This window comes from Lepisma saccharinum, chromosome 16 (genome assembly GCF_977018435.1).
Source record: "Lepisma saccharinum chromosome 16, izLepSacc3.1, whole genome shotgun sequence".
Classification (NCBI taxonomy): domain Eukaryota; kingdom Metazoa; phylum Arthropoda; class Insecta; order Zygentoma; family Lepismatidae; genus Lepisma; species Lepisma saccharinum.
In genome coordinates this window covers 56432681-56458099 of record NC_139244.1, presented here as the reverse complement: position 1 = coordinate 56458099, position 25419 = coordinate 56432681, and the positions used below count along the sequence as shown (strand labels likewise).

The 25419-nt window shown below is 38.4% G+C and overlaps 1 protein-coding gene across 3 annotated transcripts in view; it reads left to right on the top strand.

Moving 5' to 3' along the window:
- LOC146000093 (putative tubulin polyglutamylase TTLL2) overlaps positions 1–25419 on the top strand; it is a 216575-nt gene that overhangs the window by 152837 nt on the left and 38319 nt on the right. For 2 of the 3 annotated variants that reach the window (XM_083137428.1, XM_083137427.1), the window contains exon 2: positions 22508–22656. In XM_083137428.1, the coding sequence (XP_082993554.1) occupies positions 22570–22656 (87 nt within the window). In that variant the 5' untranslated portion in view covers positions 22508–22569. Of the gene's footprint in view, positions 1–11855; positions 12163–22507; positions 22657–25419 lie in introns of those variants that run through there. The other variant, XM_083137426.1, reaches the window with a different exon arrangement.

The window sequence follows — 25419 nt, the reverse complement described above, 5'->3', positions numbered from 1 at the left end:
AGCGCATTACGTTCGCGATTGAGGTTACAATCCATACACCAGACTGTTTCTAAAAATAATAACTGGTTCCACACTTTTCACAATTCCAAAAATTAAGTTTTAGGGTCAAAGAACAACAACTTTATGACTAAAATTTTCATCTAACTTTTAAACCTTTTCCTTGACGTTATCTAAAATTTAATAAAGAAGTGTAATAATTGTGCATTTCAAAACACACTATTTGAAACTAAAAACTTGTGCTGCATATTCACTCATCTGCTTGATTGTGTAAGCCCCCTCAAGGATATAACAATAATAATAATAATTAGTATTATTATTATGGAATAAAATTGTTTTATTATTATGAAATTTTAATTATAGTTGTATAACTATTGTTGTTATTTCTATTATTCTAATTTCTGGCGACGCCCATGGGAACAATTATGAATGAATCCCCCAGAATTTTTTTCTTCCCTACGGCCAAGTGTATCTTGGAGTCCTCATGGACGAAGGTTTAACATCCAGGGAACATCAAAGAGATACCGCTAACAAAGGATATGCTAGAATATGACAATTGTATCCACTTTGCAAAAACACAACACTGACGATTAAAAACCGAATTACATTGTTCAATGTATGAATAAGATCAATGCTTACGTATGCTTGTGTAGTGTGGCAGCATGGCGCAACATCATACATAAATCGTCTCCAAAGTGTACAAACAAAACACTGCGAATAATACAGGCGCAGATGGATATCGTAACATACCCAGCATCTCCAATGCGTAACATACCGTTCGGTATGTGGGATCGAACTAGGTTGGTGTAGCTCACTGATCATTCATCCTTGATTATGTGGCAACTCGCTGCTTGGGTAAGCTTGTTGGTAAGGTGCGAAAGGTGATAACTATACACATATGAATGGCATAACACAACACTTGAGTTTTAAACCCCTAAGGACTGGATCAGCATGGCTACTGGAAAACGGTATACCTGTCTCTGTCTAGTAGCTAAAGTTCTGCGAAGAATCTTTATGGTCGTGACTGTACAAAAGAGCTTGACTCGCGCCTCGCTCCAACACGTTCTTCCTCGAATCGTACTTCTGCCTCTCTCTCTCTCTCTCTCTCTCTCTCTCTCTCTCTCTCTCTCTCTCTCTCTCTCTCTCTCTCTCTCTCTCTCTCTCTCTCTCTGCAATGCTTGTAACTGACCCCCGTTCTCCCAGACATTTATTCCGATCGAATTTACTAATAATTCCGAATCAGTAACCTGTAGTCTCTTCCTTGATTGCAATTGTGTACACCTGTTTACAACGATGGCGATAAAGGAAGTTCGGCAATGTCTGAAAAGGCATTCCTCGGATGTTTCTAGATATTTCCTGTCTGGAAAAGTGATGGCTAAATGAAAAACTCAATATGCTGACCAAGGCAGAAATTTATTCTAATATAAAACATAAACTAAACGTAACGTTTCAATCTTCTAGCAAGGTCTTCTTCAGACTCTGCACCAAGTACAAATGTAACAAGGTATAAAACAGGACGATATAGATATATATATATATATATATACAAGAATTACTCCCCTCCAGAACATTCTAGCAGGTGGCTTTCCCTTGTCAACTGTACTTTCACATGCCTAAGCCAAGCATTGGCTGAATTTGTTATGAATGAATGGGAAAAGAAAGTGGTAGAAAAAGGAGGTGACAAAATGATTCTGTTTTGCAGATATGTGGACGATTGTTTTGGCATATGGAAGGGAACGAAGAGGCAGCTCTACATATTTTTCCAAAGAAGTACAAGATGAAGAAATAGGGATATTGTTGGAACTCGAAATAGAAGAAGAAGACAAGATAAGCTACCTAGGAAGGAAGAGAGGACAAGAAATTGAAACCGCTTGGCATCAGAAGTGTGCAGCAAGGGTATTCTGCCACAAAAGAAGTGGTGTAAGTGAGGTGACAAAAATAAATTTTATAAAGAATATGGAGGACAGAATCAAGAAAATATGCACGAAAGAATGTGAAAAAGAAGGCAAAATAAATAGCCTATAGAAACAGCTGGAAAAGAATGGCAATGAGAAGGAGGATAGACTGGACATAAACAGAAGAAGGAAGAAAAGTGGCAGGGAAGAATTGGAAGAGAAAGAAAAAGAGAGGAGGTTTGGAATAAGGAGTATGGGGAAGACCACAGAAAGAAAAGATATGCAAAGTGCTTAGGAAAGCGGGAATTAATACTTACAGGAAGGGAGGGAGAAGCATCTTAAGAATAGAGAAGAATGCAAACAAGAAAAAGGAAAACAGAGAAGAGGAAGAGGAAGGGATCATCTACGAAGTGAAATGTAAAGAATGTCAGAGTGTGTACATAGGAGAAACGAAAAAGAGGCTGAAAGACAGGTTGAAACAACATAGAGATAAATGCAATATTTAAACACACGAGAGAAACAGGACATGACATAGAGTGGGATGAGGCTAAGCAGATAGGAAGAGAGAAGAGAATGCTAGTGAGAAAATGGAAGGAAGCCAAGGAAATAGAGAAGAAAGGTGAAGAAGACATAATGAACTGGAATGGGGGACTGAAGTTAAACAAAGAATGGAAAAAGGTGTTAGAAAGAGTGGAAAGGACAAGAGAGAAAGAGGAGAGAAGAAGGGAGAAGAATGAAGGAAAAAAGCGTGAGATAGAGATTCCAACCACATTCCAGATGAAAGACAATTTTTAGCTAAATCGCCTTTCAGGTGAAAGTACAGTTCACAAGGGAAAGCCACCTGCTAGAATGTTCCAAAACAACTTTCTAATAGTCTGGAGGGGAGTAATTTTTGTGTATATATATAGTGTTGTTTTGTACCTTGTTACATTTGTACTTGGTGCAGAGTCAGAAGAAGACCTTGCTAGAAGGTTGAAACGTTACGTTTAGTTTATGTTTTACAATAAAATAAATTTCTGTCTTGGTCAGCATATTGAGTTTTTCATATCATGGAAACAAGACTTAATGGTGTTATGATGGCTAAATGTTTGGGATTTGGAGTTCTTTGTACTTAATATTTTCAGTGATTTTATAGACTGTTACGATATGTTTCCAACGTACAGACTCGAGAAATGCTCGACCAAGAAACTCTATTCGAATTCATGCAGAGAGAAAAATCAAATTTTGGACGAAGTTGCCTCACCATCAAATCCTACAATTCACAACATAGGACGAAGGGATGCAAGAAGACATACACACAAAATGCCGCCTCTTGATGAACAATATATGCAACTAAATGTAACATCAAAGCCGTTAGAGCGTCTGACTACCACGTGAGACCCCGGGTTCGAAACCCAGCGGGATTTCTTTCATCTGTTCAAGCGCCTCCGGCGACCACCTAGCGTCGTATAAAGTGGGTACCTGGAGGAAACTCTGAGAGTTAAAGGCTGTCACGGGTGTGGTGCTGATAACATCACACCCCATCTTCGGCCGTGATCAAGAAAGTGTGGGGTCCTAACTCCACACCCCCTATACGCTTTCATAGCGTGGTACAGTGTCTCTCAAAAGTTTTAGGACAACGACATTTTAAACTAGGCAACCCAATTTACACAAGGTGTTGGTGGGTTGCGTGTAGAGTTTGGCTCAATTTCAGGGTTGCCACATGCACAATAAATATTTATAAAATACGCGAAAGAAATAAAAACAAGTATTAGTGTATAAAAAGTATTAAAAATATCAATATTATATCGCAAGTGACAAAATTCTTTCTGAAAGAAAAATAATAGGTTTTCTAGCATTTCATCGCTGATGAGTCTACAGAAAGGAGAAGAGGTGAGAGAAAACGAGAGGTGACAAATGACAGGAGAAAGAGAAAGCGAGAGGAGAAGAGGAAAAGTAGAGGAGAGAAGAAAGAGAGGATAGACGAGGAGAGGAGATGTAGTGAGGAGAATGGAAAAATATTCTAGGAGAGATGAGGAAAATGGAGCAAAGGAGAGAAAACAGAAGGAAAACGAGATGAGAGAAGAGTGGAGAGTAGAGTAAAGGAGAGAAAAAGAGAAGAACGAAAAGAAGAGGAGAAAAGTGCGTGGAGTCGGAAATCTAAGACAGGAAAGGAGATACGAGGAGTGGAGATGAGTGGGATGGAGATAAGATGCGAGAAAAGTAGGGAAGGAGATATGAGATAAAAGCAGAGCAGAAGGAGGGGAGAGAAGAAGGAGAAGGAGAAGAGAAGAACAGAAGGGACTGAAGAGAAGAGGTAGTTGCAGAAAATATCGTCTCAGCGTCAAGAATTGATGCATTGGTCAAATTATCGACATGAAACATTCAATAACATTTTGAAATGTATTGGAGAATGTATTAAATCGGTGCGAAATGCCTTTCAGAGCAAGGTAAAATCTTCCATGTAGGATCTTTGATTTTACCTGCGATTATACCACTAAAAACATGAATGTAATTTTAATATTTATAACAATTATCCAATTTTTGTCCAATTCTCGGTTCGTTGAAATGGAGATTTTGTAATTTAATATTTCCCCTCCCCACATCGTTAATTCCAAACTGAATCATTCCGTTTCACACGGGGTGAACAATGAACACAATGGGATAGGTCTAAAACTTACGAAAATTTTCTGCCACCGGAAGGGTTTGAACCTACGACCATCAGATTGACAGTCCTGAACGTTAAACACTACACTACAAGCTTTCGTTCCTGAAAGTAAGTAGAAGGAGCTGACCAATGTGAAATGTAGATGCAACTCTCCTACATGTAATGTGCAAACAATACTTGTTTGTAACAAAGAAAACGAAGGTAGTACGACTCGGAGGAAACATTTAATGGAGAATTGCACATGATGAGAACTTTTCATTCGATATTTGCGGAGGTATCCTTGCATTGAACTCGAGTGGGAAAAGGGGTAAAATTAGTATGTCCTGGATTGCCACAAATATAAATAGTTATTTCATTAATATTTGTCATGTCTTTGAAGCAGTACACAATTATCGTTAAAGTATTATAATTCACGATCTTATACATGAAAATATCCCTTTGGACGTGTGTATTTGTTTGTTTATTTGTTTATTTTTTTTATTTTATTTGTTTATTTTTTTTATAAATTCCATTTGCAGAACAATGTAGCTACTATACACTGCTATTACAATTAATGTTACCATGCTCTTGTTTGTAATAAAAGGAGAATTAAAAAAAGAACACCTCCTAAGGAGGATCGAACCTGGGACCACAATCAATGCTTTCAAGAACTCTAACCAATACACTACGCCCTTTGCTTCCCTTGGAGAAACAGTTTTTAATTATTCTGTCGCGTCAATATTGTAAACGTTATCCTGCCAAAAGAAGTTCAATACTCTGATATAGCTCTGTACTTCTAGAATTACTCTATACACATGCATTTGAAAATTAACTCTCAATTTATTTCTTCGTTGTTAGTATATCTAAGCTTGTGAATATATTTTATTTGTAATTTTATAACGGTTACATGAACATCTAGGAATTAGTTCCTTATAATAACCTCAGGTTGACCAAGTTGCCAATACAAACAAATGGAATACAGATTGTCTTCGAGCTTACATTGTTAAAAAGGAGCGGGTACGCGTATTACTATCCCAATACTTATCCAATAAGGTTTCTTGGTTGTCAGAAATTATCACTTAAACTATTGCATGTTGAGCTAGTGCCCACCTAGCCGCCTCTGATGAAATATATCATTCTTCAGATGCTCTTTAAAATTCGACTCTGGTCACTCGTAACTTGCTGGGTGCATCGACGGACAATGTTTTGCGATAAGAAGCGACCTTGAATAGGGTGAGTGAGTCTCTTTGAACGCGAGCAAGCTACGCTACCAAGGTTGTCTGCCTTTGAAAACCAGAAAGAAAATTAGACCAATGTTCTCCCGTCGTTTTAAAACCAAATATTATCTATTAAACGAAAAGTTCACGATTGTCAATAAACCTATCTGAGCATAAGGTGGATGTAAATAATAAATTTAATACAAAGATTCTCCAAAATTTCTCTCCCACTGTCTACGTCACTAACGTCAGGCCAAGATACAGGGGGGGGCATGGGGGCCATGCCCCCTTCGAACCCTGAAATATTTAAATGTGAACCTATCAATAACTACGAAAATAACATCGTCGATTTTAGAAATGTGTAAACATTTCAATTTTGTTCTTACATAAATGAATCTGTTTCTTGAGCAAAAGTCTTCAGGCTGCATATTGGATGGTTTTAGTTTTATAATGCAAGGCTAGCAGACGTCCGATTCACCGATTTAGTCAGGACAGTGCGCTACTTTCAATCCCTGACCCGACTTTTTCGAACTGCAATCGTGATGCGAGAATGTCTCTTTGTTATTGTTGTTTTCTTAACTCACAATTAGACATGTTCTCTATTGTAATAATAATTCCTAGTACGCAACATTTAATTTATAAATATATTATTTTCTAAACATAGAATTATCATGACTTTTGAATCGCGCTCGCACTATTTGAACTATTTTGTAATATCTGTCTCTCTCTCTCATATATATATATATATATATATATATATATATATATATATATATATATATATATATATATATACACACATACACATACACACACACACACACACACACACACACATTAGGGTCTGGCCACTCCCTCAAAGAAATCCTGCGTACTGGCCTGGTCTACGTCAATGACAGAAATGCAAGCAATACTTTTATTTATATTTAACCCAATGAAAGGAATGTGGAAGAATTTAAAAGAAATAATAAAGAGCGAAACTACTGTTGCTTTACTATAAAAATTGTTGTCCTTCGAGGAAGAAAAATAAGAAGGATTTACTCCAGCACCTTAACACAGGTTCTACGAGTCTCTCTTGACTAATACTGTCAAGTGTGAAGAATAAAATTTTCCGCCTGTTTACGTCTAACGTTGCGCAGATTTGGTAGTTCGCAAACGGTGTAATTATTTCGTGTTACCTTACGCAACAGCAAATACATTTCATAAGACTGTTCTGAACATCAGACTTGCGTCAGTAAACAAGCATCTCGTCTGTTGCAGTATCACAGGAAAAGAACATCGTCCTGCAATGTTCAAGCCTCTAGATATTTTTCATTAATAATGTCTAATCACAATAATAAGTTAGAAGAAATAACTCGCATTTTCACAACTACCAATATTCTCGTTTTTCTTCATCACTTCGAAAATTATTTCTCGAAGATATCTGCTATACTACAAGAAAGCAATCCAAAATTAAAGTAAAAGTTCAACCACATGTATACCCAACTTCATTTACAATATTGGAGAGACAGAATACTTAAAAATTGTTGTTTCAATCGAAAGTAAGAGCGTGATGTAGTGGTTAGAGTTCTTGAAAGCATTGATTGTGGTCCCAGGTTCGATCCTCCTTAGGAGGTGTTCTTTTTTTAATTCTCCTTTTATTACAAACAAGAGCATGGTAACATTAATTGTAATAGCAATGTATAGTAGCTACATTGTTCTGCAAATGGAATTTATAAAAAATAAACAAATAAATGAATTGACACACGTTCAAAGGGATATTTTCATGTATAAGATCGTGAATTATAATACTTTAACGATAATTGTGTACTTCTTCAAAGACATTGACAAATATTAATGAAATAACTATTTATATTTGTGGCAATTCAGGACATACTAATTTTACCCCTTTTCCCACTCGAGTTCAATGCAAGGATACCTCCGCAAATATCGAATGAAAAGTTCTCATCATGTGCAATTCTCCATTAAATGTTTCCTCCGAGTCGTACTACCTTCGTTTTCTTTGTTACAAACAAGTATTGTTTGCACATTACATGTAGGAGAGTTGCATCTACATTTCACATTGGTCAGCTCCTTCTACTTACTTTCAGGAACGAAAGCTTGTAGTGTAGTGTTTAACGTTCAGGACTGTCAATCTGATGGTCGTAGGTTCAAACCCTTCCGGTGGCAGAAAATTTTCGTAAGTTTTAGACCTATCCCATTGTGTTCATTGTTCACCCCGTGTGAAACGGAATGATTCAGTTTGGAATTAACGATGTGGGGAGGGGAAATATTAAATTACAAAATCTCCATTTCAACGAACCGAGAATTGGACAAAAATTGGATAATTGTTATAAATATTAAAATTACATTCATGTTTTTAGTGGTATAATCGCAGGTAAAATCAAAGATCCTACATGGAAGATTTTACCTTGCTCTGAAAGGCATTTCGCACCGATTTAATACATTCTCCAATACATTTCAAAATGTTATTGAATGTTTCATGTCGATAATTTGACCAATGCATCAATTCTTGACGCTGAGACGATATTTTCTGCAACTACCTCTTCTCTTCAGTCCCTTCTGTTCTTCTCTTCTCCTTCTCCTTCTTCTCTCCCCTCCTTCTGCTCTGCTTTTATCTCATATCTCCTTCCCTACTTTTCTCGCATCTTATCTCCATCCCACTCATCTCCACTCCTCGTATCTCCTTTCCTGTCTTAGATTTCCGACTCCACGCACTTTTCTCCTCTTCTTTTCGTTCTTCTCTTTTTCTCTCCTTTACTCTACTCTCCACTCTTCTCTCATCTCGTTTTCCTTCTGTTTTCTCTCCTTTGCTCCATTTTCCTCATCTCTCCTAGAATATTTTTCCATTCTCCTCACTACATCTCCTCTCCTCGTCTATCCTCTCTTTCTTCTCTCCTCTACTTTTCCTCTTCTCCTCTCGCTTTCTCTTTCTCCTGTCATTTGTCACCTCTCGTTTTCTCTCACCTCTTCTCCTTTCTGTAGACTCATCAGCGATGAAATGCTAGAAAACCTATTATTTTTCTTTCAGAAAGAATTTTGTCACTTGCGATATAATATTGATATTTTTAATACTTTTTATACACTAATACTTGTTTTTATTTCTTTCGCGTATTTTATAAATATTTATTGTGCATGTGGCAACCCTGAAATTGAGCCAAACTCTACACGCAACCCACCAACACCTTGTGTAAATTGGGTTGCCTAGTTTAAAATGTCGTTGTCCTAAAACTTTTGAGAGACACTGTACAAAGCACAGGGAAACACTTAAATGTAACATAACATAAGTCACCCAGCATCTCCTTCGGTCAGTATGTCGCTGGGTGGCTCAATGTATCATGTTAAAGATTCTATATACTATCAATTAATTAAAACTTCGTGGCGCAACAGCCCTTGAAGGGCCAGGGTCTGCCAGACCGGCTTTTCATTGGGTGATGCCTGGTCAGCACATCGGATACCATCGCCGCTGTTTTTCTGGCTTTCGTGAACGGAGCTTGAAGTAGCTCCCCAATTGTCCTCACGACACTGGATCAATGCCGAAGTTTTGGGGACACCCACCTGGAATCGAACCCGTGACCGCTCACACCAAAGGCGAGAGCCCTAACCACTTTGCTACGCGGGACCCACACTATCAATTAATTAATTATTATAACACCGGCGAACCCAGAACGACGATGGCACTGCGCTTTCGTGGAGGCTCCGGTTTAAGGAACAAAAAAGTTAGGACATCAGGAAAACATGAGTTTTGATCAGCTGTACCCATTGTTTAAGAATGCCATAAATCCCATTAAAAAAAAAAATCCCACGAGACGCGAGGCCTCGGGCGCTCGCCCACTTCGCGCACCCTTTGCTACGTCTCTGCTTTAAAGCAATTGTCTTGGTAAATCGATTCATATAATTGGAGAGGAATCCTTGCACAATATTTTGACCAACTTTTAATTATTATACAGTAAAACCTCATTAATCCGGATCCTGATAAGCCAAATTTCCCTTAATCCGGACAGGCAAAAGGCCAGAAGAAAAAATGAAATTATGTTTCCCGCAGACTTTCGGGAAGAAGCCGCATTGACACAGGAATACCCTCGGTATATTCTCGTCTAATTCTGGTCACTATAATACGTGGCCTATACCCATTAAATACACCATAATAAACGTGTTTTGCTGCTTTAAACGGAGTTTTAATGCACTTTCTACTGTTCCTTTAGGTTATTTCAGTTAATCCGGACTTTCGTAAACCGGTCAACTTACCCCCCTCCCCCCATTAGTCCGAATTAACAAGGTTTTACTGTACTTTTCAAATATCGGTATTGATATCTTTGGGAATCGGTAAGAATATCGTCATCGATATGAGTATCGGCGCAAGGTGGTATCGGCTCAACCTTATTAATTTTTAAGCCAGTTTATATAATTACTTATATTACAGTATATTTTCCTCAAAGATCTCTTCAAACCTTCGCTGATATAGTCCATTAATGTTGAGTACAAAGTCGCAATGCGCATAATGTGAAACACACTTGGAGAAGTTTGGAACTGCTAAAGACTAATTACAGGCCTTGCAATAATGCACAGAGACAGTGACTGTTACCAGCTGGATGAAGATGGGGCGACACGATGCGCCACCGACTCTGAGGAAGCGGATATTTTTCTCTTCTCCGCTGATGATTTCGTGCAATTACAGTTTCTCACGCGACGCTGCGGTGCACAAGTATTAATTCACAATTAACATAGAAGGAGATTGATTTATTGCCTCTGCACACAAGGAAGGAAGTGTGAGGTCACGAACGGATGGAGGAATGGTCAAGGCTGGTCACGAGTCGGCTGGGAACAGCTCGTGGGCTGTCGACGCTGCAACTTAACGATGCAAGGGAAGTATTCAATCTGGTAACAGCGGTGGCGCCAGGATTAACCATCTACAGTTGCTGAGAGGGTGCGGAATTAAATTTAGGAATAGAGTAGAATAGAATCGCCCATTGAGCGGCCGTGTTTCTGCCTCACGGGCCGAACAAACCCTTGTCAAATACATATTGCAATTTGTACTTTACATAACAATTTCTGCCGACCCCCGTGGAGGAGTGGTTAGCACATAGAGCTACGACGCCAGGGGCCCCAGGTTCGAATCCTGGCCTGGACATGGATGTTTGTGAGTGTCCATTCATCAATTTCATCATATCATCACTCATCCTCATCTTCGCAAATTAGCCAAAAGTGCCACAACAAGCGAAGTAAAAAAAAGCAAATAAATGAATCAATCATAACACTTTCTAAAAATTAAAATCTCTCTCTCTCTCTCAGCCTCGGACATTTTCCACGTGGCCAATTCTGTCCGATTGATCTCCAAACCGTTTTAAGTCATTTATTTAGGAATGCTCGGAGCTAATTCCTTGGTGCTTTATACATTTTCTAAGTTTAGCATCCTGCTGTACAACTGTTGTAGCATTACTATCGAATATTCTTGGATATTCTCAGGTGCTGTGCTGGACAAATAGACCTATGTTTTGTAAACGCACTTTAGCTTTCTATCCTCTGCTTCACATCCTCCCCAATGGCATACTGGTAAAGTTGTCGCATTGTAATCAAGCGGTCCCGGGTTCGATACCCGGTGCAGACACATTGCACAGTGGTTCGGATCCCACTCTAAACTGTAGGACAATTCATCTTGTTGTCTGTAGTGGAGCAGGTATATTATTCTCATATGGGAAAGTGATACAAATTGTCACTTCAATAAAACTGGGGGGGGGGGTGCTTTCATATAAAAGACACAGTTACACAGGCATGCATTAACCAGGATTCGAACCCAAGGTTCCTGACTTTGTAGTATCTTACGCTAGGCAAAATAACATATCACACGTAATCATTGTTGATCTCATTCTTGTAGCTTTTCGGCAATAAACTGCCGATTTGTTATAAGAACATCGGGAACGACCTGGTATATTTGCAAACCCTATAATTCCTATTTATTGACTTTGTGAAAGAAAATAATAATAATCCTTTTGATCATCGTTAAATAAGTATAGTTGGCAACACTGGGACGTAGGTTCCACGTTCGTCTAAGTATATTGTTGCGTGACACGTGGGGATGCATTATGATGTCACAGCGTGTCTGTTGTTATGGAGACTTCTTTCATTGTTTCGTGGTGAGTGACACAAGCATTTTGTTGAAAGCATTAAAAATTGCAGCCTGGAAGAGGAGCTTGCTATTTCTCGACCGCTGCGAGTGCGTTTGACCTTTGTAAAGACTGCGAGTGCGCTCTGCGGCAGAACTCGTGTTTCATCCTGTGCAGCTGCTGGTGTTTATTTCGATCTGAGCCTGCCCGCACGCAGGCACCAGCGTTCTTCCTACTCCGGAGGGTTTACGACGCGCCAGTCGATGTGGGGGAGGCAACCGAACCAATCGAAACGCAACGGTCTCCGTCCGGAATCACACAAGGTGAGTGGCACAATAGCACGGCAAGGCACAATGCTTGCTTGCTTCGAACGTATTCAAACGAATTTCTGCATGCCCTTCGAATCGTTTCGATACAGTAGGAAGACTCGAATCGAAGGCGTATTTTGATAGAAGTTGTAGGAAGTTCAGCGTGAATGCGTTTACCTCTTTTTGCGTGTTTTAAAACTGACACGTGTGAGTAGCATGCTGCACGCTACGTGCTTTCTGGTGGCAGCACGTAGGATACATTTGCTATTATTTTTTTGTAAAGTGCAGAAACATGTGAAAGAGACATGCCGATATTGCAAGTCAAATTCAAATTCATTTATTTGGTGAAGGGAATTTACCTTGTGCCGTGATAGTGGATGGGTGCGTGCGGTGTACAGTGGGATCCATGAGTATTACCGTGCAAATTGTCCATCACCATGTTCGTGCATTTTATTGGGCCCAATAAGAGATTTAAGAATTAAAAGAAAACTCAAAACAAACTGTTGACAATTTATGCACCATCATCGCTTAAAAATACATAGGATGTAAGAGAAAAATTAATGAAAATAGTCATGGACAATTTGCACGGTAATACTCATGGATCCCACTATACAAGAACAGATATTTATGTATACTGGTGCTAAGGTTGTCAGTAGCTTGTTTGGCGTCTTGTCTTAATTCTTGAAGTTTTCATTGCGTATAACGAATAGAATAAACATGGGGATGGACAATTTGCTTGCTAATACTTATGCATCCCACTCTACCGGACATTCTGCGATAGAACAGTGTGACCTTTTGATTCTCCAAAAGAAAGATTTTACGCTCATGGGACGATCTTTTTTCTGGTAATGACTGTAATTTTCAATCATTCAATTAGAATCAATGGCCAGAGACTGAAAATAAATAAGGCGATGAGAGCCAATTAATCTGAACGAACGAACGTTATTTGTATGGGCGAGGTACAGTGGGATATATGAGTATTACCGTGCAAATTGTCCATCACCATGTTCGTGCACTTTATTTGACCCAATAAGAGCTTCAAGAATTAAAAGAAAGCTCAAAACAAGCTGTTGACAACGTCTGCACCAGCATACATAAAAATCCATCGCTTAAGAACACACAGGATGTAAGCGAAAAATTAATGAAAATAGTCATGGACAAATTGTACGATAATACTCATGGATCCCACTGTACAAATACAGGAACGTTGGCCAAAGTCGACAGTGTATTGTCTGACAGGGTCAGTACGGGTGAGGTTCAACCTGAGGCTGTTTTCTGATATTGTGTTAAGTATAGTCAGGATTTAATGAATTTCGAAACATCATAAAATATTCTGTTAAATGTGGCTCCAGTTCGGATAATGTTTAACATAACCACAATAAGAGATACAGTTATAGTCATCGAATTAATTAGTTAATACATGATTATGCATAGAATTGGGTCTCATAACTTCTAATGCAGTTAATGTTAAACCCACACCAGTATTTTAAAATTCAATTAAATATTGGGCCTACTTACCGGATACAGAAACTATATTTTGCATCAACGTATAACTCATTTATACTCATTGTTTACTATATAATTTAATTATCCTGAACTCCTTCAAACATATCTAGCTGTGTGCTATATTAAAAACAATGTTGTTACACAAAAGAAAGCACACATTATTTTGCAAGTTTGAAAATAGATATTATCAATGTATGGGAGTTATGTAAACAATATAAACATAATAGAAAATCGTAATTTCGTCTACTTGCCTACAAGACTTGTGGCGGTAGTGTTAGCGCAGCTCGTGATCCTAGGGCTAGGTCACTGATGACTAGATCTCGGATTTTTAGGTTCTAAAAAGTGTGCTTGTAGGTGCCTAAAATAGGCTCTAAAAATCCTAAAATAGGTTCGAAAAACCCTAAAATTGGTTCTAAAAATCCTAAAATTGGTTCTAAAAATCCTAAAATAGGTTCGAAAAACCCTAAAATTGGTTCTAAAAGTCCTAAAATTGGTTCTAAAAATCCTAAAATAGGTTCTAAAAATCCTAAAATAGGTTAGAAAAACCCTAAAATTGGTTCTAAAAATTCTAAAATTGGTTCTAAAAATCCTAAAATTGGTTCTAAAAATCCTAAAATAGGTTAGAAAAACCCTAAAATAGGTTCTAAAAATCATAAAATAGGCTCTAAAAATCCTAAAATAGGTTCGAAAAACCCTAAAATTGGTTCGAAAAACCCTAAAATTGGTTCTAAAAATCCTAAAATTGGTCCTAAAAATTTTGTCAGGCTCGAGAAATCCTGAAGTAGGTTAATAACAACTTAAAATAGTTCAAAATTCCTGAAAAATGCTGATTAGGTATAGTCACCGTCAATGAAAATGAGACACCTATATCCTGAAATATGCACTATCTTGCATAACGTTATATGTGTTGCCTAACCCTACGGCGGTGACAGAACTTACCATTGGAAATTTGCTATTAAAATCCACTCTTCGCCGTATAGTTAGGCAACATTCGTTTTTCATTTCACAGTGAAACTCCGCACAACAAAAACATAGCGAGTGGTGCAAACTTCAATGCTGAAATGTTAGTTTGCAAGGTGTGAATGCCACAATGAACCGAAGTGACGCTAAAGTGAGCAAGACCACACCCATCAGAAGTTTGCACTTTGTACTGTACAGGTAACAGTGGCACCAGACAATTTGCTTTGTTTAGAGCTTTGAAAAATCACCATGGACTTGGAGAGAGGGAAATCGACACAGAGTACGTTTCAAACACGTTCAATGAATTTTTTCGTGACCAAACAAAGCAAATGCCTGTGTGTGACATAAAAATCCTGTAAAACCTTTTTAAAATATATAAGAACCAAAAAAGCTTGATTTAGACGCATAAACCTAAAATAGGTTCTAACAAGCAAAATAGGTTTTTAGGCACTATAAAACGTCATCAGTTTTTGCGTTTTTTAACGAAACGCTGACATAACTTATTATTTCTTTCATACCTGTATAGGAAAAATAGGTTAAAAACCTAAAATGCGAGGTCTACTGATGACGACAGAGAGGAATCAGGGATAGTTTCCGCCCCCCGTCATCATTCTTGACTCATCGACCCTTACACCTACCTCCAAATAGATTATAGAAACGCGGTAATTAAGTGACGATACTTTTATTCCTCTGGGAAAAACTGGAATTGTGTAACTCAAAGAACAGAGGCAGGCTTGTCTCATTAGATATTTGTGATTAACAACTATGAATAAACAACATCAATTTATTTTCAGGGATGGATATTTTACTATTTTGTGTATGAACTATAAAATGGCATTATCGAGATAAATAACCTTAGCGTGCGTATAACCCACAATTACCAACTTAAGGCGGCGTTCCAGGAGTAACACAAGTTGCATCATTTCTCGTTGAGTCCACAGTAACGTACACACGAGTGCAAAGTAAATTATCTCAGAGAGAAACTTGCGTTCTCTTCCCTGATTCATGGTCTATAACGTACATCTTTCCAGGTTGAAAATAACTGGATAATGTATCTTTACCTACTGGATCAGTAGGTAAAGGTAGACTATGTGGATTTTTCTTGGGCGATTCAACAGAAATTTGAATTCAATGGATGGACAATTATACTCATCTTCGCGATTAGCCAGAAGTAAAGCAGAACAACGAAAACAAAATCAATCAAATCAATCCCCTTTATGGTTGTATTGCGTGGTTAGATCCGGGCTTTATCCTGGCCAGTTCCCTTGTTGGCGATATGAGCTGGTGCGTCGTCTTGTTGATTCCACAGTGTCTGACATGCCTTTATACCGAGTTCAAGAAGTAATAATTATTCAATAGCACGCCGACAAGTCGTCTGATTTCTTGGGCCATCGAAAAATGCTGTACAAACATGATGTTCTGTCTTTTACGCTGTGGCATAACTTGAAGTAGGTTATTGATTGGTTGATTGGTTTTATTTTACCTCTCTTTTCTGTCACTTTTGGCTAATCGAGATGATGAAGATGGGTGGTAATAAGATGAATGAAAAGACATCACAAACACACAAGGACAGCACACAACACGGGTACCACGAAGGATGGCTGCGAGTCCAGACTCTTGAGCCTCATTGGTCTGCTAAATGCAGTCCAGTGCGTACTATGTGGAAGGTAGGTTGACATTTGGGGCGTCTTTACAAAGATCACACCTTACACCCCTTGAAGTAAAAACGGTTATTCTTGACCAAAAACTACAAGTTCCGGGAAATTCTATAAATATTACATTCGGTAAAAACAACAATTTGCCCATTGTTAAAACTGATCTTAGATCAATACATGCATTTTCAATACTGGTTCCAATAATCTAGTCCTATTTACTCAATGCTTGCATGCTGATGGATGTACTGTCAGGGTTCGCCACTTACTGCTACGAAGAGTTGAGTCCTGAAAACTGAGTAGGATTATACTGATCGCGGGCCCAACTAGTGGCTTTGTGCTACGTGGCTCTATCTGTCCACCTATCGTCTTCGAAGGGGTGTGGCTCGGTGAGGGTCAACAACCTCAGTTGCGAAGTAAAAGATGTAGGGGTGACATCGCTCTCCCGATACCACGTTGCCAAGCGTACGTCTGTTCTTTATCAGTTGTTTTCATTAGCTTCTTTGTACAGTGTTTGGGTGTTTTGTGCATGAATTTTCCGTACTATTGTACAACTTTTATCCAGTAACGACGCTGATCAACTCTATCTCTCCCTAGTTTTACAGTACATTTGGCAACATGCTGTGTATCCGACGTTCATTTGTTTCTTCCCGCAAAAAACTTTCGGTGGCTCGTGACTCGAATATGCCCGATGTCAGTCCAAGAGAATTAACTGATCGCTATACGTTGTTTCCCAGCCGCCAGCTGGAAATGCGACCAGTATAGTTCATTTATGGGAGCCTTTCAGTCCATGCATATTTATGTGTCAGGAATTGCCAGGTAATACATCTTCCTGGGTCAGCCACGAAAAGCTTCTTTTTTTATCTGATGCTACGTGGAATACAAGAGGGGATAAAATGGATCTGCAGAGATGGATTAAGTTAAGGCCGAATCACACGGAACTGAATTTTCAGTAGGAATGCCGTAGTTGGTGCTGGACTGGCTACCTGGCCGGAAATGATGGCTGCCTGGTTGGCTACTTCACTGGTTTTGAGGATTAGCCCGTGTTCTAGTTGCAACTTGCTTCCTCTGCTGGATTCTGTAGAGCAGCCAATCAGAGCGAAGTTGGTCATGTGAAGATAATCTGCGACTTTGAAAAGAGAAAGTTTCTTGTCTGTGGCTTCCGGGTGGTGGTTGTTTTTGTTCGCTTCTCGATGAAGGAAAAGAACAGAGATAATGTACATTCGGGTTCACTAATATTTAGGAAAAAGCTATGAGATTTGTACGCAACAAATGTGATAGCCGATAATGAAAATCCTTATTATTACCAGTGTATTAAAGGTTTGACGGTTTGACATGTTTAGTTGAACAAAATATACATTTTTATGAATGAATCCTGCGAATTTCATGTGTTAATATGCATCTCCTAGTTCATTAAAAAGCTTGTTGAGTACACCTTGATTACCATAATTTCTTTCGAGCTAATTTATGGTCCATATAAATACTTTTATTTTAATTTAATTTTTAATAACGGCAGTAGCTATTCTCCTACAGAGTTCTTCAAATCAGTCTTCCATCTTTTCAGCTTGTCTGCTCTGCACATTTCCTTCGGCAAGTACGGTAACAAGTATCGTGTTAGGCGAAAACTAGCAGATGGGTATGCAGTCCAGCGCTAAGTAGGGCATTCCTACTGAAAATCCAGTTCCGTGTGATTCAGCCTTTAATTGCTTTTAGTTGTGTCGTGAGATAATGGGAGTGTATGTGAGTGTGCAGAAAGTGCGAGGGTCATTAGCTGCAGTGAAGGTGCGTGCATGTACTAAAATGCCTAGAACTGTACACCCCGTCCACTATTCTGTGGAAGTAATGACTGTGTGTGTTTCATTAATATGGCATTTTTAAACGTAATAGGTCGCCCCGGACACTGAGGGAAGAGAGATCTGAATGAGCAAAAAGATAAAAGAGGAGATAGAAAATAGTAAATTACGCAGTGCCACGCGTCATTAAATTAATATTGCCCGTTTAAAAATAAATGTGTGAAGTTCTCTTCCTCTCTCAACTCGCATCACAAACGTTTTTAGAAGATTTACATGAAGTACATATTTATTACCTAAAACAGTAATTATAGTTATTTGATAACGATTATGTGATTTATGAGGTATCAAGTAATGACTGTAAATGTGTATTTTGAAACTGGAAAGTTGTTAATACATATTCGGCGTCTTGGTTATATAATTATGAAGGTATAAACCGTAATTATTTCACGAGATTTTCAGAATTAATTAACAATAATAATAATAATAATAATAATAATAATAATAATAATAAAACCCGTGGCGCAACAGCCATTGAGGTCTCGGGCCTGGCTACCTATGGAAGATCATACAACCAGTTACGGGGTGACGTGTGGTCAGCACGACGAACTCCCAGTCGCTGTTGTAGGTTTTCATGACCGGGTTACGCTACTTATTCGTAGCCCCCAAATATCCTTAATAACATTAATTACAAAATAATATAAGAAAGTATATATGATTTTAAAACATTGTTCCATTAAATATACTATTTTATTAACAGGTTGTATTAACTATGTCGTAATAACAGTAGTCAATATACTACATACTAAGGCATTGTAAATTGCCAATAATGCAAAAACAAACAAGGCAAATGGACGCTTCGAACTTATTGTCGGTGGTGAGTGGACTTCTGATCTCGCCACCGACGTTCAGAGGTTCCAGTCACGGGTTTGGGCCTGGGTATTCTACGTGAGTGTCCCTTCAACAATTTCTTGTAATCGTCACTCAACCGGGGTGTAAGGCGCCCAAAAGTCAACCTCACTTCCACGCAGTACACCCTGGACTGCATTTTGCAGACGAACGAGGCTCTGGCGACTGGCACTATGGCCAGTATAATTTTGTGTGTGTTGTCCTTTTTTTGTCCTTATGCGTGCTGAGTGCCCGTTTACAGCCTTAGCTTTTAACAGAAGTCAGAATTATTTAAGATTTTAGTTATGCAACGTTAGAGTTGTTATTTGCAATGGTAAGGGGCTGGCCCACGTATAATGTGACGGGAGCAAAATAGCCTAAGTGCTGACGCACCCAAAATTTTAAATTCAAATTAAAAAATTCGTTACTCATCCTTATCGCAACGATTAGTCAAACGAGGAAGAAAAAGCGACGCTAAATAACAAAAATGCAAATTGTGCCTTAATAAATTAAGTTTGCTATAAGTAAACGTTTTTTTTTTGTAGAAGAACGTGCATTTTTGACAAAATTGTTGGTACGTATTCCTTACGGTGTGAATCACGAGGATAGAGTTGCTGGAGTTATCACTTGGACTTGGACTAGTAGAGTGACATATTCTCACCTGCTAGTTATTGACTCACACGGTACTCGTTCCCGTACTTGTTGGTAGACTTTTCTTCCCACAAGGCATTGCGCGGAGCAAACAAGCTAAAACGATAGACGAACAACTTGAGGAAGAACGTCGTCGGAGAATAGCTACCGCTGTTATTATTAAAAATTAAAATAATTAATAGAAATTATGATAATCAAGGTGTAGTCAACATACTTTTAATGAAATCTGGTATGAGATTCGCAGGATTCATTCATCAAAGAAATGTTCACATGCACTTCATTTCTGTTACTTTTTCAATCGAACAGCGAACAAACATTATTCCATAACCAAGACTCAAAAACCACAGACAAATACCGCTCTTCCTTTCCAAACTCAAAGATTATTTTCACATGATTGGTTGTTACCACAGCATCTATCAGAGAAGCAAGTTTCAATTAGAACACTGTTTAGTGGCCAAAACCAGTCTAGCAGCCAGCCTGGTAGCTAATCCAGCCCCAATTAGAGTATTCCAGTAGGAAAACCAGCTTCGTGTAATTCGGCCTCAAGGCCATTTTCCCATAAATGCCCATCTGATCAGTGGTCTTTCTTAATTAGACGAATTTGAGACGAGCCAGAACCTGGTTAAAACACTTTTTATTTCTTTGAATAATATGATAATGTAGAATATCTCATGATTTTTAACCGACCATGGAAAGAGGTCTTGATCTTTCACACTCGCAGAAGCATGTCAAGGCGCAATCGATCACTGAGCCACTTTCTTTTCTTGGGCTAAGAATATTATCTCGCAGACACGTGCTTATGGAACCTTTATGTGATTGTATTCTGGAAGCGATAAGGTCCATTAGGGTAATCTACGGTAAGCGTGTTTTGCGTAGTGCGTTATCTAGATCGAAGATATTCGTGACTGCAACTACATCGAAAGCTATGTCGAAGTTGTATCTTTCATCCCGAAAAGAACAGTGTTTCGTCCTATGCCTCAGATTGTACTTCTTCACCAGTCACAATCGAAATGTAACTAATTTTCAAACGCGAATTCTTGACATTTCGTCATTAATCGCGGTATCTTTAATTTTAACTTTCGAATCTGCTAGAATTGAATAAACACTTCTTTGCTACTATCGTACAAACGTTATTGTGGCATTCCAAAGTTACGTGTGACACACATAAAATGTAAGGTTCTGACATGATGTTGGATTAAATGAGCTGACTTCGTGGAATTATGAAGTACGGTATTTTCCGGCGTACAAGACACACCCCATTTTTCGTACACATTTTTTAAGAAAAAGTTTTATCACTGAATTTATAATTAATTTACAGTATTTCAAATATAAAGTAATATGTACGTCTACTATCAAAAAATAACTTACCTAATCTAACTAAGGAAGAATACATTTTAATCTTCTTCAACACACATCGCAAGGAAGCAAGAAAGAAATCGTCTAATTCAGAACAGAGAAAGTTTCCAGAAATGAAGGCAATCAAAAACTGACTATCATCGTATAAGACACATCCTGTTTTTCAGACCTATTTTTTAAGGAAAAAGTGCATCTTATACGCCAGCAGATACGGTACTTTTGGTGTTTGCTAACAAATTAAAAAAAACTTCAGTATGCCGACATAGCCTGAATGCATGAAAAGCATTTACGAAAATGTGTTACATGTTTGACGCTTTAAAATGTTGCAAATTTACTTCATTTGTCTGTGAAGCATACAAGGTACAGATACTAGTAATTTTTGTTGGTGAATTATGCAAATTATATGCATTCACAAAGATTTAAACCTTAAAGCAATTACAAACAATAATAATTTTCAGATTAATTCATTTTTTTAATTATACGAAGTACTGGAATTACTTTTCGTGGAATGCCCGTATTACTGTTTCTGGGATATAGTTTTTAGAATACAATTTTTCGCAACTCGGTTTTATTTTATGCAATTACATGAGGACATTTTTCTATTTAACTAAATTTCTACAGTATTTTTTTATTATGATTTACTTGTATTAATTATTTCTTATAATTTCTGCACATCAACAGAATTTGCTTAGGTCCTTCCCGATGGTGTAATGGTTACGATGAAACCTTTTTGTCAAGAGGTCCAGCGGTTTGATCCTCGGATAGAGGTACATTAAGTGTTTCGGATTCCACTGTAATTCCAGATCCCATTAGTGTATTTGAGTATACAGTGAGCTTAAAACAAACTTCGACAAACGTTTTTCACAACAGCTTGTAAATCCAATAGTTGGCAACTCCGTTCTGAAGTGCGGAATCCTATGGACAAGGTGAACTGCATCGGTTAGCGCTCTAACCTTTGGTGCGATCGGTCTCAGGTTCGGTTCGCGACGGGATCCACAAAAATTGTGTTGGCCCAGTATCGTGAGGACAATTGGGGAGATACTTTAAAGGAAGAAGTAGTGGTCTCCGGTCTCTAAAGCCAGATAACAGCGACGATGGATTTCGATGTGCTGACCACGAGCCAACCAATGAAAAGCCATTTGGAAGGCCCTAACCCTTAGAGGGCTATTGCGGCATGTTCTTCCATTTTGTTTGCAATTGAGAGTCAAATGGTTCACATAAAACAAAGTCTAAAATGAGCGTGATTTGTGCCAGGCACATTTAATATATTGCTAGGAAAATCTATCTAGCCTATATGTAATTATGTTAAGTATGCTGTAGAGTGGAAAGTAAATAAATTCCCATGCACATTATTTCGTAAATAATTTAGTGATTCTGCAGCTCTGCAGTCCTTATTATAAAGATGACCCCAAAAATAGCATAACGTACATTCAGAAAATTCACTGAATAATAATAATAATGTCCAGCAATTTTTGTTCAGATACTACAATCTTTTTTTTCTAATGAACGTTGCCTTGGGTAACGATTTATTTTAACTTTTGCGTTTGTCAATTACAGAAGGTGCCTTATTCAAACCTCATCCAATGAGCTGACAGAATTCCACACCCACGTGACCCAGGATGATGCGTTTTGATTTTGGATTGAAGTCTGGCCCTTTTGTGTTCCGAGTGAATGAAAATGGCAGCGGACCAAATCTTCTGACACAGGTAAGTCAGTCGTTTCTATATATCCGTGGTGAATACAATATAATAGAGCCCCAATCCCACTGACTCACTGGCATAAATGTTCTCTCTTATGGAAGCCCCGGAGGCAAAAGAATGCTCGATTACGACCCCCCATGAAGTTGTCCGAAAACACCGAGAAAATTTAAAAATCGCTCACTTAGCCCTTTTTAAGGGTGAAAATGCCCTAGCAACCTCCATTTCCATGGGCTAGAAATCCGACATTTTTTCCTCAAGGCATTAACAACTTCCACATAAAATAATTAAATTTGAAAATGACATACCTTCTGTAAGTAGTTTTCGAGTGCCAAACGAAATTGCAAAAAGAGTTCATTTTGATATCTAAAATAACAACAAATCTCTTCCAGATGCAACGATTTTTTGTGAATGGCACTGATTAATGTACGCGCAGATGTTGCAATGGCAGATTAGAAAAGTACACGGTCAGATTCGACTGGGGCGACACATAGTGTCCAAAATAATTAAGATACATTGACACAGTACAGTGGGATCGTAGCGAAACGCACTATGTTGGCTACGAGTGGGATCCATGAATATTACCAAGCAAATTGTCCATCATCATGTTCGTGCACTTTATTTGATCCAATAAGAGCTTCAAGAGTTATAAGAAAACTCAAAACAAGCTGTTGACAACTTCTGCACTAGCATACATAAAAATCCATCGCTTAAAAATACATAGAATGTAAGAAAAGAATTAATGAAAATAGTCATGGACAATTTGCCGAGCAATACTAGTGGATTCCACTGTACAACACAATTGTCATAACAATTAACAAAACATTATTACCACAATGTTAGTCATTTCTAGTTTTAGTGCTAGTTTTGTATCTTTCGGTGCCTAGTTGAGAGTTTTTAGTGCCTTCAGATATTATTCTTATCGTAGAGATCATCAACGACGCAGATGACTCAATTCGAAGTTAGATTGATTGATTGATTTGGTGTTTTAAGTCCACATTATGCACAGTAAGGCTAATCGGGACTGGACCTACAGTTTAAAGTGGGATCCGAACCACTATGTGCCTCAACCGGGTATCGAACCCGAGACTCCTTGATTACAAGGCGACGACGATATCACTGCGCCATCAGGGAGGCAATTAAGTTAGAAAACGTGAATCAGACAAAAGTGACATCTACATAAGAAGGCTCAGTCCATCGATTACATGAACAGCTATACAACTTCGTACTCAAAATACGTAAATAGCTATATCATGGCTGTTTTAATGTTTTAGAGATGTAAAACTGACGTGTTTGAAATGTTTGTTGTTGTTTTAGAGATGTAATACTGTCATGTTTCCAACGTTTGTTGTTGACCACGTAAACGGACGTTGCTAGGGAACATAAAGGAATGTGTTTTCCAACCCGAAAAGTATTGTAAATGAGTTGTACCTGATGTTCGTATTTCAAAATACAAGTTAAGCCGGACCCTGTGGCGGAGTGGTTAGCACATCGCGCTGCAACGCCAAGGGTCCCAGGTCCGAATCCCGCTCGAACTTGGTTGCTTGTGAATGTCCATTCATCAATTTCATCATTTCATCACTCATCCCTATCTTTGCAAATTAGCCAAGAGGCACAAAACGCGAAGTAAAATAAACTAAATCAATCAATCAATCAATCAAGACAAGTTAACTATATCTGGGTTACTTTTCTAAATGAGCAACTCGGAGTTGTCACAAAAACCGATCTACTTTTCAAAATGAGTAACAATAACAGAGTTAGTTTACAAAATTAGTAACTTCAACTGGGTAACGTTTTGAGCAAAGTAATCTTAGTTCCTCTCAAAAAGAAACTTTCCGAACACTGCGGAAAACACATTTAGACTATCACACTGATAGTTTTACAAGCTTTAAAAGAATACACCAAATAACATTAATTTATTTAAAATTATGCTGGGAAAAATCTTGGATGTGTACAGTATCAGTTTCAATTCGGAGTGCATGAGATCGTTTCCGAAGCTTTAGGAGAGAAATAGAAAGACATTATTCTTAGCATATCTATCCCGCACCGTGGCCGTAACGTCTAAGGCGCCAGGCTTTGGGCTCGGGATACGGGATACATGCAGGTTCGAGTCTCCTGAGGGAAGCGTAACAACTTTTCTCCTGAGATTTCGGCTTGTGTATGGGACCGGTGGGCACTCAACATCGTGAGGAAATTGGGGAGCTACGAATGAGTAGCATAGTAAACCCTGAACTGCATTTTGCAGACTAACGAGGCTCTGGCGTCTGGACCTACGGCCAGTAAAATCCTATGGCTGTGTGTGTTGTCCTGTGTTTTGTCCTTATGGTGCTGAGTGCCCCTTTACAGCCCAGCTTTTAACCAAAGTAAGAATATTTTAGTTCTTCGGCATTACAGTTATTTTATGATAAGGGACTGGATCTCGTATAATGTGACGGGTGCAAAATAGCCTAAGTGCTGACGCATCCAAAATTTTAAATTCAATAAATCAATAAATGAGTAGCGTAATCCGGTCACGGACACCTACAACAAAGACGGGGCTTTTTCGTACTGACCACACTGCACCCTGTAACTGTTTCGATGATCTCCCACCTCGGGTGAGAGGGTGACTAGAATCAGGTGGGAGTAAGGCTAGCAGTCGGTGGGTAGGCTTTGGCCCTCAATGGTTGTTGTTATTATTGTTATACAGGGTGTTTCCCTCACTCTCAGACTGATTTTCGCTTATAAAAATCAAACTGTTTGTCAATTGTAATTAAATTTGCTACGGACATACCT